Source organism: Bombyx mandarina, chromosome 15 (assembly GCF_030267445.1).
Source record: "Bombyx mandarina strain Sakado chromosome 15, ASM3026744v2".
Classification (NCBI taxonomy): domain Eukaryota; kingdom Metazoa; phylum Arthropoda; class Insecta; order Lepidoptera; family Bombycidae; genus Bombyx; species Bombyx mandarina.
The window spans coordinates 10,542,902-10,556,837 of record NC_143221.1 but is presented as its reverse complement, the minus strand read 5'-3'; the positions used below and the strand labels follow the sequence as shown (position 1 = coordinate 10,556,837).

General features: G+C 35.0%; 2 protein-coding genes across 2 annotated transcripts; one reads left to right on the top strand and one right to left on the bottom strand.

The window, feature by feature from the left end:
- LOC114247957 (isocitrate dehydrogenase [NADP], mitochondrial) lies at positions 1–7,299 on the top strand. Its single transcript, XM_028181049.2, has 9 exons — positions 1–233; positions 781–896; positions 2,559–2,703; positions 2,961–3,160; positions 3,236–3,370; positions 3,455–3,558; positions 3,640–3,790; positions 5,511–5,744; positions 6,112–7,299. The coding sequence occupies exons 1-9, from the start codon at positions 167–169 to the stop codon at positions 6,265–6,267; spliced, it is 1,308 nt and encodes a 435-aa protein (XP_028036850.2). The 5' UTR covers positions 1–166; the 3' UTR covers positions 6,268–7,299.
- A 1,189-nt stretch (positions 7,300–8,488) lies between these two features.
- On the bottom strand, positions 8,489–12,764 carry LOC114247988 (O-glucosyltransferase rumi homolog). The gene is made up of 6 exons (XM_028181089.2): positions 12,553–12,764; positions 12,057–12,241; positions 11,276–11,467; positions 11,046–11,176; positions 9,656–9,803; positions 8,489–8,926 (listed from the first exon to the last, which is right to left on the bottom strand). The coding sequence occupies exons 1-6, from the start codon at positions 12,677–12,679 to the stop codon at positions 8,507–8,509; spliced, it is 1,203 nt and encodes a 400-aa protein (XP_028036890.2). The 5' UTR covers positions 12,680–12,764; the 3' UTR covers positions 8,489–8,506.
- Positions 12,765–13,936: the final 1,172 nt, after the last annotated feature.

Genomic DNA, 13,936 nt, shown 5'->3' with positions numbered 1-13,936 from the left:
GTCAAAGTCAAACAAATCCTACTAAGTTCCACGACCGTTCTCGGCGTGTAATTTAAGCGTATTGTTCACTAAAAAAATCATATTATTATTAGCTTTGCAAGCGCGAGAACTCGTCGTAGATCCACGTAATCACGAGCAGTGGCGAATACACGAACAATATCGAAACATGGCTAATACTAGTACAACAAAAATTCTAAAGTGTGTAAACCAGTTTGCATCACTGACTAGAAACTGTAAGTTTTAAGTCAATTTGAACTCTGGTTAGATAATAACCAAATAGTAATTGAGAAGCCGGTCTTTATCGTTATAGTAAAATTGCATTATTTGCTACTTTAATAATGTAACAGTTAGCATTTCCTCGGCTCTTTTATTATGCTGATATAAAATAAAAATAAAGTATAACCATCATCAGTCAGGTTTGAGCCCCGTGAGCTCACCTACTAGTTAGCACTACTAGTAGTACCCTGAAGTGGTCTCTTAAGATCAACAGCTTAAGTAGGAAAAAAATATCATCATCAGTTCACACATGTCTACTACAGGACATAGACCTCCCACAAGTTTCGCTATAATGACTACAAATGGTATATTAAATGAGCACAAGATGTTAGTTTTGCTTAAACTAAATTTTTGAAAGTTAGTTAAGGTAATTGTAGTTTTTTTTTTTAATATATTGTTCTGTGTGTCTCTCTCTCCTTTCTTAAATGGAGATTAAAACATATACAGAAGCCTGCTTCTTGATAATTGTCCTAGAAATGTTTTAATGTCACTTTCACGATGCAGATGGAACTGCTAAGAGAGTTGTGGCTGCTAAACCAGTTGTCGAGATGGATGGTGATGAGATGACACGCATCATCTGGGCTAAGATCAAAGAGAGGCTGATATTTCCATATGTTAAGGTAAGCCTAATGAGAATTATTATTATGTCACAAATTAAATAAATAAATTTTTAAATTGTTTTATCTTTAGTTATGCAAATAGCATGTTTTTTTCTAATAATGTAAAAGAGCATGTGAATTAAAAACCTTTTTTTTATATTCGAACTAGAAAATGAACATGACAAAATATCTTTGTTACTCATATAAAAAATGTAACAAACTTTTGATAAATAATTTTTTGAAGGGAATATATACTTAATATAACTTCACAATCAACTTCCATCATGAATGATTGTAACAATATTTATGTTTGATTTATGGTGATAGAACATACTGTATAATCAAGAGGGTAGGTACTAAAATACTGCCTATAACTGCTGTAACACAGTCATGTGTTAGCCAAAATACAATAGAGGCTTCACCCTCATGTTTGAAGGTGGGTGGGTAGTAAAATTAATGTCGTGAATCCTGCAGACTATTAACCATGTAAACATGGTAGGCCAAAAAATGTCCAAACTAACATAAATAAATAAAATTTAAAGTATTACTATAACCATCAATTTATAACTTTCAACAAGTAATTAATGTATTTTGTATAGTAAGCATTTAACAAACACAAATCAACTCAATTGATGTACTCACTCACAATTGAAGGCAATTGTGAGTTGATTGAAATGGTAAAGTGGTCTAAAATAAAATAAATTGTGATCAAACTTGTTCCTGTTAGTATGTACATTTTGCCTTTTAGTATAGTATATTAGTTTGTAATTATATTTTTCTGTATCCCCGACAATTCATGTGCAAAAGCTTAGGATAATTGTTTCCGTAGTAAACACATGAAAGCATAACAAACAAACTCACTTTTGCATAGATTCACAACAAAAAATATTTATTTACTACAAGGAGAACCAACAGCCAACTAACATAATATAATTATATAACAAATAATAGAAACAAAAAGCCAATTAAATTTATTACTTAATGTGTAGAGAAATAAAAATAAAGCACATATTGTTTTTTTTATTACTAATTATTATATCGACTATTATTAGGTTATTCAACTAGAACTTCGACACGTTTAACGTCCATGTGACTAACGGTATTCGTAAATGAATAGAATACAGTCTAAAATTAAATAATTATGATTGTATTTTATGCTTTAATATGCAGAGTTTAAAGGGCTTAATACTACAGGCCAGTACAATTTTTTTTAAGTAAACGTGCTCGCGAACGAAATCCAAGATAAAAAAAACTACTAGTAGGGCGCACGTCTTTACTTTCTTTATATTTTTGAAGAGCGGGCCTACCGTTGTATATTTAATATAATATTAAAATTACAACTTCGATCCTGACGTTTACCTTGTGACGTCCATGAGCGATTATAACGTCTATGTATGTATGTATATAACGTCTGCTTTCGATGGCTGTAACGCCAAAATTCGATCCAAATATTAAAAGCACGACTTTACTCGGGAAATATAAAAAAAGAAGTAGAACAAAATTATCGTCGAGAGCATTTCAATAAACAAAAAAATCAGCAGTGACCGATTACGGAAGCGATAGGAGATACAACGTCAAAATCGAAATAAAATTATCAAAACGTTTTTATGAAAAATTAAGTATACGGCGCCTTTCGTTTGGTTGGTCAAAAAATGTATGACACATGAACGATATCCTTACCAGGTGGATTGTCTTTACTTTGACTTGGGCCTCCCGCATCGTGACGCCACTGATGATCAGGTCACCATCGACTCAGCGCATGCCATTCTAAAGCATAATGTGGGCATCAAATGCGCTACTATCACACCTGATGAACAAAGAGTAGAAGGTACAATTTTGAATTAAAAACGTTTGTTTGCACCATTTATGCATTTGGCAATCACAAGAAAACAGCTTTAAAAAAAACATGTTTCGTTTTAATGTAAGGGAGAGAAAGGGAGAGAGTTAAATGTGATAATAATGCGTAGTGCAGCACTATGAGCACTACAGATTTACTTAGCACTACTGAATCGAAGATCTTAATTGTTCGTATCATCTACGTACCCAATTCTCCTATTTGAATTTATTGTCATGTTGGTTTTTTAGAGTTCAAGTTGAAGAAAATGTGGCTAAGTCCGAACGGAACGATCCGTAACATCTTGGGCGGTACAGTATTCCGCGAACCGATATTGTGTCAGAGTATCCCGAGGGTTGTGCCTGGCTGGACGAAACCTATTGTGATAGGCCGTCATGCGCACGGCGACCAATACAAGGCGCAAGATTTTGTTGTACCGAAACCCGGAAAGGTGGGTAATCAAATAAAATACGAAAAGTAATTCTGGTTTTCCTCAGTTCGACGTATTAATAATATCAATTGACAGGTTGAACTCGTTTACACTACACAAGATGGTACGACTGAGAGGCGTGTTTTATATGATTTTAAAACTCCAGGCGTTGCTATGGGCATGTACAATACCGACGAATCGATTCGGTCCTTTGCCCATTCCAGTTTTCAGGTAAATGGTTTTTTGCCTTTGTCGCTATCAAATACCACAACTTTGGACTTGAACTCTTAAATCAATCCGCTTTTGTTATATCAGGTAGCTTTACAGAAAAAATGGCCTCTCTACCTGTCCACGAAGAATACCATTTTGAAACGTTACGATGGTCGTTTCAAAGACATTTTCGAAGAAGTTTTTCAGAGGTATTTGAGAATGTGTTTTTTTTTCTACATGTTTAATGCTTTTTGTTTTTTTTTTTTTATATTATGACATTTACTATTTAGTGACTACAAGACTAAGTTTGATGAAGCCAAGATATGGTACGAGCATCGTTTAATTGACGACATGGTGGCACAGGCTATTAAGGGATCAGGTGGCTTTGTTTGGGCCTGCAAAAACTATGACGGAGATGTGCAGTCCGATATTGTTGCTCAGGTACGTATTGATTTGCACTGGACAATATATAAATGGGGTATTGTATAGACCGCAGAACTAAAATCAAATTGTCGTTGCGCCATAAATTATGATCAATTTTTAGGGTTCCGTGGTCGTCATCATCAGCCTTCCATAGTCGTCCAATGCTGGACATAAGCCTTCTCTCAACCTATACTGAGCCCTATCCCCGCCCACTTCTCCCTCTTTTTACTATTGGCATCACATAATATCAGTGAAACCTGACGTGGTTGTATTCAATGCAATTTTATAAAAGGGTAGAGGTTACTTAAAAAAAAAAAGTTATTCGCTGCACGGCAAAGCGTGTGTTGTATACTTAGAGAAGTCTTGACAAATGATACGAAGGTTTCTAAACATTATATTTATTAAACTGCTACTATAAAGTAATCATGAATAACAATATTAATGTTTGACATTATAAATGTCTGACCGATCTAACATTCTCTTCTCTTGATCGTAAATTCTGAAATGTAGCATTTCGAATACTGGTCGAATAAGTTGTTTAAATTTGTATAAATGTATCTATTTGTATAAATGTATCTATTTGTATAAATGTATCTATTTGTATAATTCGTTTTCGTTTACACTCCATTTTTAGTTTGGGGGCTAGAACTATGTCTTCGCTTTTAGGTTTCACCGAAATATACTGTGAAATCAAAATATTATGGTTTTTTGTAACAGTTTATTTAGACTATATTTGCGATTACGCCAAGAAATGTCATATTGAACACACTATATATAGTCCAGTTAACGCGGAGAAAAAAGGGGCGTTCGCTACAGAAGTTCAAGGATGGTTTTAATTTTTTAAAGTTCATTGTCCTATTTAATATTCAGAGGTAGTCTCTATGGGCGTCGGCCGCTCGACATTCGGAATTAAGTCGAAAACCGGTTTCTCAAGATATATTCTCTGCAGAGTTGCAGTTGGATTGCGGAAATTATAAAGGAAGATGTTTCTTATAACTTCGTTTTAATCCGTTGCCGTATGAGTGATAACAGCGTTAGCTTAAAATTTACGCAAAATTCGTACAATTTGTAATTGGCATGCGCTTATCAAGTCGCACTGGAAGCCAGTTTTACAATATCTATTATAAATTTTGTTTCCAAATACTAAAATAGTTCTTATCGCGTAATATAAAAAATAATACCGGATATAATAAAAGCCTGATATTTTTTTTTTTGGGTAAACCGATGATGTGAGTAACAAAAACAAAGCTACGTATCTTATACGTATTATCATCAGCACGCCTTGTTGTGGGCGTGTCAGAACAATAAAAAATCGACCCAAGAATATGTTGGGAACAACAACATGGAGCCGAAATTTCGTTCTCGCATCGTTATTTTTATCTACGAAATCATATAACACACTCATGAGTACTTTTAAATTGAGAGCTCAGAGGTTCAATGCCACCTATCAATAAATCCACTGGTTTCAATTATCTAAAGGTATTGATTGAAAGTTACTGATGTATTCTGACTATTTGTGCCCTAAATGTATACAACATAAATGACATGCACTGTTGCTTTTAAAAATCTAGTTCGTGTGCTTCGTAAGCGAACAAAAAATTATCGACCTAGTTACGAGTCGGTAAGTCGTAATCGTCAAATAGCTCAATGGTTTGTTCTCGAATGTAATAAGATACCGCAGTTTGTATCCTACCAAAAACATTGAATTCACATAACTCGTAATGTTCTACACGATTAGGGTTACGGGTCATTGGGAATGATGACATCAGTATTGATGTGTCCCGACGGTCGTACCGTGGAATCCGAAGCGGCGCACGGGACGGTGACGCGTCACTACCGTATGCACCAGCAAGGCAAGCCGACATCGACTAACCCGGTCGCTTCTATCTACGCCTGGACAAGAGGTCTTGCACACCGGGCCAAATTAGACGGGACTCCAGAATTGGAGCGCTTCGCTCTAGCCCTCGAAGAGGTATTTAAACAATTCTTAAGTTTAATTATGGAACCATAGTACAACATTGCAATAATCTTCATAATTTTTCTCCGATCAACTGTGTAAACATAATTTAAAAAAAAACACGGGACATAAAAGAACGCTTCAGTTATATAATTGTTTGAACATGGCTGTTGCTAAACAAATATTTACTTGCAGAATGTCATTATATCTTTCTATTCTAAAAGAACGATAATGATAAGATACGAAATTTACGTAAATATACTTTCTCAATTTTTTTTATATCAAACAAGCAAATATCATAAAGTCAGCATTACTCGTTATCAATATGAGTAATATAATCAGAATAGCTGATGTGAACTGTAATTATGTTTTTGGGCCACAGGCGTGCGTCGAGTGCATCGATAGCGGTAAAATGACAAAAGATTTGGTTATTTGTATACACGGATTGGCGAACACGAAAGAAGGTATGTTTTTACACACCGAAGATTTCCTGGAGGCGATCGCCGAGCAGCTGGAACGCAAGTTGGGCGGCAAATAAAAACACACAATCACCTATAAACAACACCCCGTAGCTGAACATTGGTACCCAGGCCGAGATTCTGTTGTTGCATCCCCCGAATTATGTATACCTTTTTTTACGCTCATATTGCTCGGCCCTGCTTTTTTTTTCCTACCTAAGCTGGCTATTGAGAGGCTATTTCAGCGTAACCTTAACTAGTAGGTGAGCTCATGGAGCTCAAACCGGAGTGATGCTAACACTGGCCCTAGCAAGAGCAGTGCTTCGCAGAATATACCACCGGATCGGAAACGCGACCCACTGAGAAGTTCCGGCGAGAAACTCAGTGGGCTGTGTCTATGGGTTAATTCGCTCGTCGAGCCCTTCATCGCAAGCGACGGGTTCGAAGAGGACGGTGACCGGGGGCCCTGCCGAAACTCGGACAAACAAAACGCGAATCATGTGTCATTGTGTCCCTTGTCTATTCATATTTAATTTTTTTTATATAAAACTCATAGAACACACATGGCCGTTATTGATACTTAATATTAAATTAATGTTCACTATATAATTGTGTCGTTGTTAAAAAATATTTTATCATGTTTGATAGAGAATTTAAATGTAAGCGTAAAAATGAATTATTATTTGTGTTTATAAAGTATTTGCAGTGCTGTGTCAGATGTTGTGTAATCAGTTAAAATTTTACGAAATGCAATCATTTTCAAATATTATTAACTAGTTTGTAATAACGATTTTACAGTAATTGGAAAGCGTGTCGCAAGATTATTTTTCAAAAATAATCTTGGTCACGTATCATTGGTAATAGCAATTACAGTTTTTATGACATGTACTTTTGAACCCAATGTAGACTGATAAAGAGCACAAAGACTGAATTATCAGGGAAGAAAAATAATAATACAATAAAATGTATGCAAAAATATATTTACACTGTAAGGTAATATAGTAATGATAACATTTTATATGAGAACATCAACTGACTTCCAATTTGCAAACAAAAATATATATGGATAAAAAATAATTTCTTATTAAATAAATAAAAGTATATTAATCATTCGAATCTGTTTTTATTTCAAAATACCTGTCATTTAATTTGCTTACATTAGCCGGATCCACACCGGACGATCCAAAATGGATTGGCGATTCCGCGATCCAAGATCGTGATGCGTGGATCGTTCTAGGTTGATCCAACAGCAATCTTTTGCGATCCTGACTGGCTGCTCCAACGCGCTCCTGCCGATCCATACTGAATCAGTTGAATTTTGTCTGGCTATGGAGTCACTCGTCCAACGACGGCGACGAATAGCCGTAGCAGCACTAAGCTACATTTTACTTGTATATTTACGGCAAAAATTACGAAAGCGAAAAAGACAGTATTGGGTTAAAACAATTTTTAAAAACGGGTTGGAATATAGGACTCGACTTTACAAAGAGTTAATTGATGATGGAGCTGAAGCTAATTTTGCACGAATGACTGCAAATCAAACATTTATTCTCCCTATATAGGGAAATTAAACGGATACATTCCGAATTATCCATAAAGGCGGATCACGCGATTCTAAATCGTCCAGACCGCGCGCGCCAAGCAACTGAAGCCCCTTTGTGCGTCTACACTTCACGCTCCGTGGAGCGCGCTCCATGCCGCGCGCGCTCGGAGCGCCTTGGATCGTCCGGTGTGGATCCGGCATTGAGATTTTCGATAACACGTGTTTCGGTAGGCAGCGGCTTGGCTCGGCTCCTGGCATTGCTGAAGTCCATGGGCGACGGTAACCACTCACCCACTTACCTTCGTCTACCTGGGAAACCTGGGAGACCTAACAACTCGAGAGCAACTGGTTCGCGAATGAATCTACTAACGGATCGGAATCGCGACCGCTCAGAAGATCCGGCGGGAAACTCAGCGGACTGATGCATGGGTTAGGTTGCACGTCGACGTCTTTGTAGAGTTCGACGAGTACGGTTACCATAGGTCTCCCTTGGAGGCGCTCGGGAGATGTTAGCCAATCCCACCACTCCTGGTTAAGCCCTTGCTCGCCCAGCTGTATTTGTGAAACTAGAAAAGCCTCCAGGCCACCAGTAATCTCTCAATCATAAAAAAAAGAAAAAAAGGATGTCCTCTTTGTATGCTTTGTTGCAGTGCTCAATCCAGATTTCGGACATAGTACCGTCACGGTACGGCGTACATACATGGCGCGCCAGTAGTTATAAGAAATCGATGTTTATGCATACAATAAATGAAAACCAATTCAAATTTGATACGAAATTATATTTCTATCAGATCTTTATCTTTTACAACTTTATATTTTATTAATTTTGAATATTTCTTCAATAATATTTGCCAATAACATTTCACATCATCATCATCTAAGTTTTCCCAAATATGTTGAAATCCCCTATCTGCTATTTCCTTTGCAAGCGCATCCTCAGCTTTAAAGAATTCTATGACTTGTTGAATTTCATCTTTGCTTGCCTTTGGGCTAATTGGTATATAATGCACCCAAGGCTTCAGTGACGGATAGAAGAATTCTAGCCATTCATCACCGACATGAAAAACCAAGGATTTGCATAGAAATAAATGTTTAAATCTGAAACTAGCTGCTACACCTCTGTAGTTAAACAGATATTTATATTTGCAATGATCTTCAAAGGACACTTCTGAGACGGCAGGAGCATATAGTGTATCCTGAAATTTTTAAGAGTTATATATATATATATTGACATGTGCATAATGGTATGTAGATAATGCTGCTACTAATGGTACATAGGCCAGTAATTAATAATTAGATGTAATATAGTTTCTACTGCTCCTATTAAAATTTTTAAAAACTTGAATTACGATATTATTGTGAGTAGAAACTTGCCTATGCATAATAGTATTCCTACTATTATAAATATTTTTACCATGAAGCAATCATAAAATAAGTTTTAATTGGAAAGTCGAAATAGTCATTATATGTAAACTACATTATGACGGTGTTCAAATGCCACGGTCAGATACCAATTTTATTAATAAAATATGTACGTACTTTGGTTCAGAAATAACATCCTTAATGAAGAAATAGCAACATTTAATATAAATCAAGATCGTCAAAATTATAATTTGTGTAATTATTATACAATTGATATTTCGATCTTACGCTTAGGCATAAGGTGGATGCCGGCAGTGAGTATGGAGTTTATGGGCTGTGGTAATCACTTTATACCAGATAGCCGTAAAATTATCCAGGACAATAAAATCACTATGGTTAATGTAAAAACAATCAGTAACTTAAGGTAAGTATAATAAATTGGCACATTATGAAGAAACTAAAAATAATTTAAATAGTATATCCTAAACTTTATGATGGCCATAAGCAGCTAAGACTGCCCAGTATACATTATATGTAATATTATTTTTTAGAAAGTTACATACTGCATCTGACTTCCAAGCCTGATTCTTGGTATACTGTGCATCTACAAGATCAGGTTTAGAACGAGATAGTAATATTAAAGCATCTCTTTCTTCACTAGTTCTTGACCCCCGGAAGAATGCTTTTGCTTTTTTCTTATCCCAAGGGCTCCTGTGAATCAATGATTTTTGTAAGATAAATGTAATATATAAATAAAAATGAATGTTTGTAAAATTACCTCAGAGATTTGAATTAAAAAAGGCATTTAAAGCAAAGGCATGTAAAATTGTTTATTCAGAGACATTAACTATAAACTGAAAAAACCAAACCTAATCCAAAATACTAGAGCTGTTTCCGGGATGTACGATTTTTTTTTTTACATGAGTTGTTTTGTTTTAATTGTTTAAATGTTAAATTTAAAAATATATTTTCCGAAAATTATTAATTTTGTCTAGAAAAAACAAACACTAATCACTAATCCAAAATACTAGATCCAAATTACTAGAGTTGTTTCCGGGATGTACGATTTTTTTTACATGAGTTGTTTTTTTTAAATTATTTAAATGTTATATTTAAAAATATATTTTTTGAAAATTATTAGTTTTGTCAAGAAAAAACAAACGCTCAATCTTCAGATGTCGAATTTTTACATACATACTGCATATTTTGTTTTTACAAAAAAATACTTTTTATTATTGCATTTGATGAAAAATTAGAAGTTCCCTTGGAATTAGTGATTATCGTCATCATAATCATAGAACAATGTTCTTATTGTTACCAAACTGGAGACCTGAGTTCAATCTCTAATGTATTGTAATAAGAACTACCTTTTTCATCAAACTGAAATGCATGTTGCCGTAGGGTTCATACTCTTGAACCATGCGTAGCCACCAAAGTAAAAATAAATCCATATATGAATTTAGAATTTACGTTTGTCTTTTTTATATTTATTGCCGAAGTTTATTTATTTATACTTGGCACAGAAAATAAAGTTATTTCTTTGTTTTCACTTTCGATCAAGAGTTTCACTAATGATTACTTTAATTTTACAACATGTTTATTATTATGCAGCATTTGTGGCCTTGTCAATGAGACTCTATATGGGTACATACATAAGAAGAATTGTTCAAATCTTGTGGTATATACATGTCACTTCTTGTGGAGATGCAGTAATGATGGAGTGGTCTACAACATAATTACCACTCTTGTTGTAAAGAATGTGACATATTCATATCTAGAAGATCCTAATGATAGGGCTCGAATCCCATAAATATAAATTTACAGTAATATTGTTGTGCATCATTACACAGGGGGTAATTTAAAAGGTTTTAACTTTGGGAATAGTTCTCCTCTAAAATGTTTAAATGTTTTAAAAGTTATATTGAATAAAATAAAACTAATTACTGGTCATACTTTTTGGCTGCAAGGGAAATTGATTTTCTATGTTCATCCCATCGTCCTATACCAGTGGGGTATAGTGCTATGGCTGGCCCTCCTTCCCAAAAGCTCCAAGCAGGATACATAATATCATAATAGTCTTGCGTCTGAAATGTAAGAAAAGAACATTTTTATTGTTTCAAACTATCACTCACATACTTTTATTCTCGAAAATCACAGGTTTAATGAGATAATAAATAATTGACCTTACTAAAAGAGAGCACTGGTGCTTTTTTTTGGCCCCAAAGTTTGTTAACTTGTGGCCAATCTCTAGTATTAATGGATACTTCCATATTTGATAGCTTCTTTAAATTCAAAGATTTCATATAATGTTCAACACCAGCACACCTGGCTGGAAAATGGCAATTTTCCTCTCGGTACAACTTGCCATCTATGACCTGTAAATTTAATTAATAAAGGTTAATTTTGAAAAGTATACCTGTGCAGTAAGTATGTATATTGGTATGGGTACTTGTTCTCCTTTTATAAAAATAATTATCAAACATGGGTATATAAAAATTTATGCACACATCATTTCATTCACATTTTGTCTTCTTCAATCTGTGCCTGCCAAATACTTAGTGTAGGTTCAAATGCACTCCATTCTTTTCGATCTCTTGCCTTTCAGCAAGTCCCTACCAGCTATATTGACCAGGTTGTTGGTCCACTTTATTGGTTGTCTGGCCATATTATGATGACGTTCACATGTTACTCAACACTCAAAAAGTTCACATTATGCTATTTCTTCAGTTTTAGTGAGCCACAATGTATTGAAATAGTAATTGTGCACCAAGGAATAAAAGTAGGACATTTCCCCCCGCGTGTAAAATTGCCACCCGAATTAAGGAGTTATATGGGAAGCTGTATGTGGTTACTGATACCCAAAATAAACGACTGGGAAGCAGTGCCTTACACTCAATTATTTTATTAATCAAAAACAGACTATTATTATTAAAGTCCTTGGACATATTTTTTAAATAGAAATACCTGGTACTTGGTACCCTTTGCTCGAGCTGAGATGAACATTTCATTGGTTATACCATCCTGGTATGGAGCCAGATCACTATCAATTACTGATCTATGACAGCTACAATTTTCTTTCTTGCAAGGAGCATATTGTTCTAAGGCTCGTTTTATTTCATTCTTTAAGTTAGAAGTCCACTCATTTACATCTGTTCACAACAATATACTGTAAGTATAATGCAAGAAATATAATTATTAGATTTATATTTAAATATTATTTATTAGGAGGGTGGGGTGAGCGTCTTAAAACATAATAGGGATTTCGACCTCATGTTTCTTAGTGCGTTTAGCGGCATTAAAGGTGTGATATTTACGGACTCTAGTAACCAGTGTACTTCAGTGAGCCATGAGATAATTCAGCCATCTGCCAATTAAAGGAAATCAATAAAATAATATACGTTTCGAACGAAATTGATTTTTTTAATAATACTTAGTGATTTTATGGGGAAGAATTTTTTACCTCTACTATATTTATTTTTATCTTCTTTACACGTGTTTTCGGCGCCGCTGCAATAATGTTCACAAAAATAGCAGCTAATAGTACATAAAACAAAATATAAGATAATAAGCGACGGTCTATCTAACATTTTCCTTCCTTTTTTTGTACTTTTGATAATTTTCAGAAAGGTTCAGTTATGTACTTTTAGTAAAATATTGTGAATGCTGATTCGGTGTTTACCATTTATTTTTTGTTTATCCATCCGACAGACGAAGGGTACAAAACCATATGCAGCCAAATTTTTAGTAACAACAACCAAGCCGGTGTGTGTTTATGAAAAATGAAACGGAGCGGAATAAAAACTAAATTCTGCATGGGATGAAATTATATGTAATTCAAAGAGGTGAGATAAAGCAATCGTTGGTGTTGAAATGAAATAATACTCTATAAAATGGTGTGAATTTGCTGATAATTCAATTGTCTTTTTAGAAGAGCCTGAAAAGCCACATACAATGATTTAATTTAATTTTTTCACACTTGTACACTTTTACAGATGTTAAACAGAGAATAAGCCAAAAAGTAATGCCACTTAACACCATATGATCCGTCAGCTCGTTCACCTGTTTTTATAATAAATAAAATAAACTGTCCAATTTGGGTTGTATGCATTTTCTCTTACTTCTATGATCTCCATATTTGTTTACCCACAAGTCTCACTCGTTGCCCGGTCATCGTTCTCGTCGAACCCGTCACTTGCGACGAAGGGCTCGACGAGTAAATTAACCCTCAGACACAGCCCACTGAGTTTCTCGCCGGATCTTCTCAGTGGATCGCGTTTCCGATCCGGTGGTAGATTCTGCGAAGCACGGCTCTTGCTAGGGTTCGTGTTAGCAACGTCATCAGGTTAGAGCCCAGTGAGCTCACCTACTAGTTAAGGTTACGCCGAAATAGCCTCTCAAGTCTCTCAGCTAGGTAGGAACAAAAAAAAAAACTCGTTGGTACTACATTTTTTTTTATATGTTATAATTTCGTCATATTTTTATTTTTTATTGCTTAGATGGGTGGACGAGCTCATAGCCCACCTGGTGTTAAGTGGTTACCGGAGTCCATAGACATCTGTAACGTAAATGTCGCCAACCACCTTGAGATATGAGTTCTAAGGTCTCAGTATAATTACAACGGCTGTCCCACCCTTCAAACCGAAACGCATTACTGCTTCACGGCAAAAATCGGTAGGTTGGTGGTACCTACAATAATGTGTTATTTTCAATTCATTATTTCCATTCCAACTTAAAGTTGTCTCGTAGAAATTGTTATTATCTATAAAACTGCCTATTGTAATACCGTCAACAATGATATTATAACTTTAAAGATTGTATCTGTCGTTATATCGAGATGCTGTTTC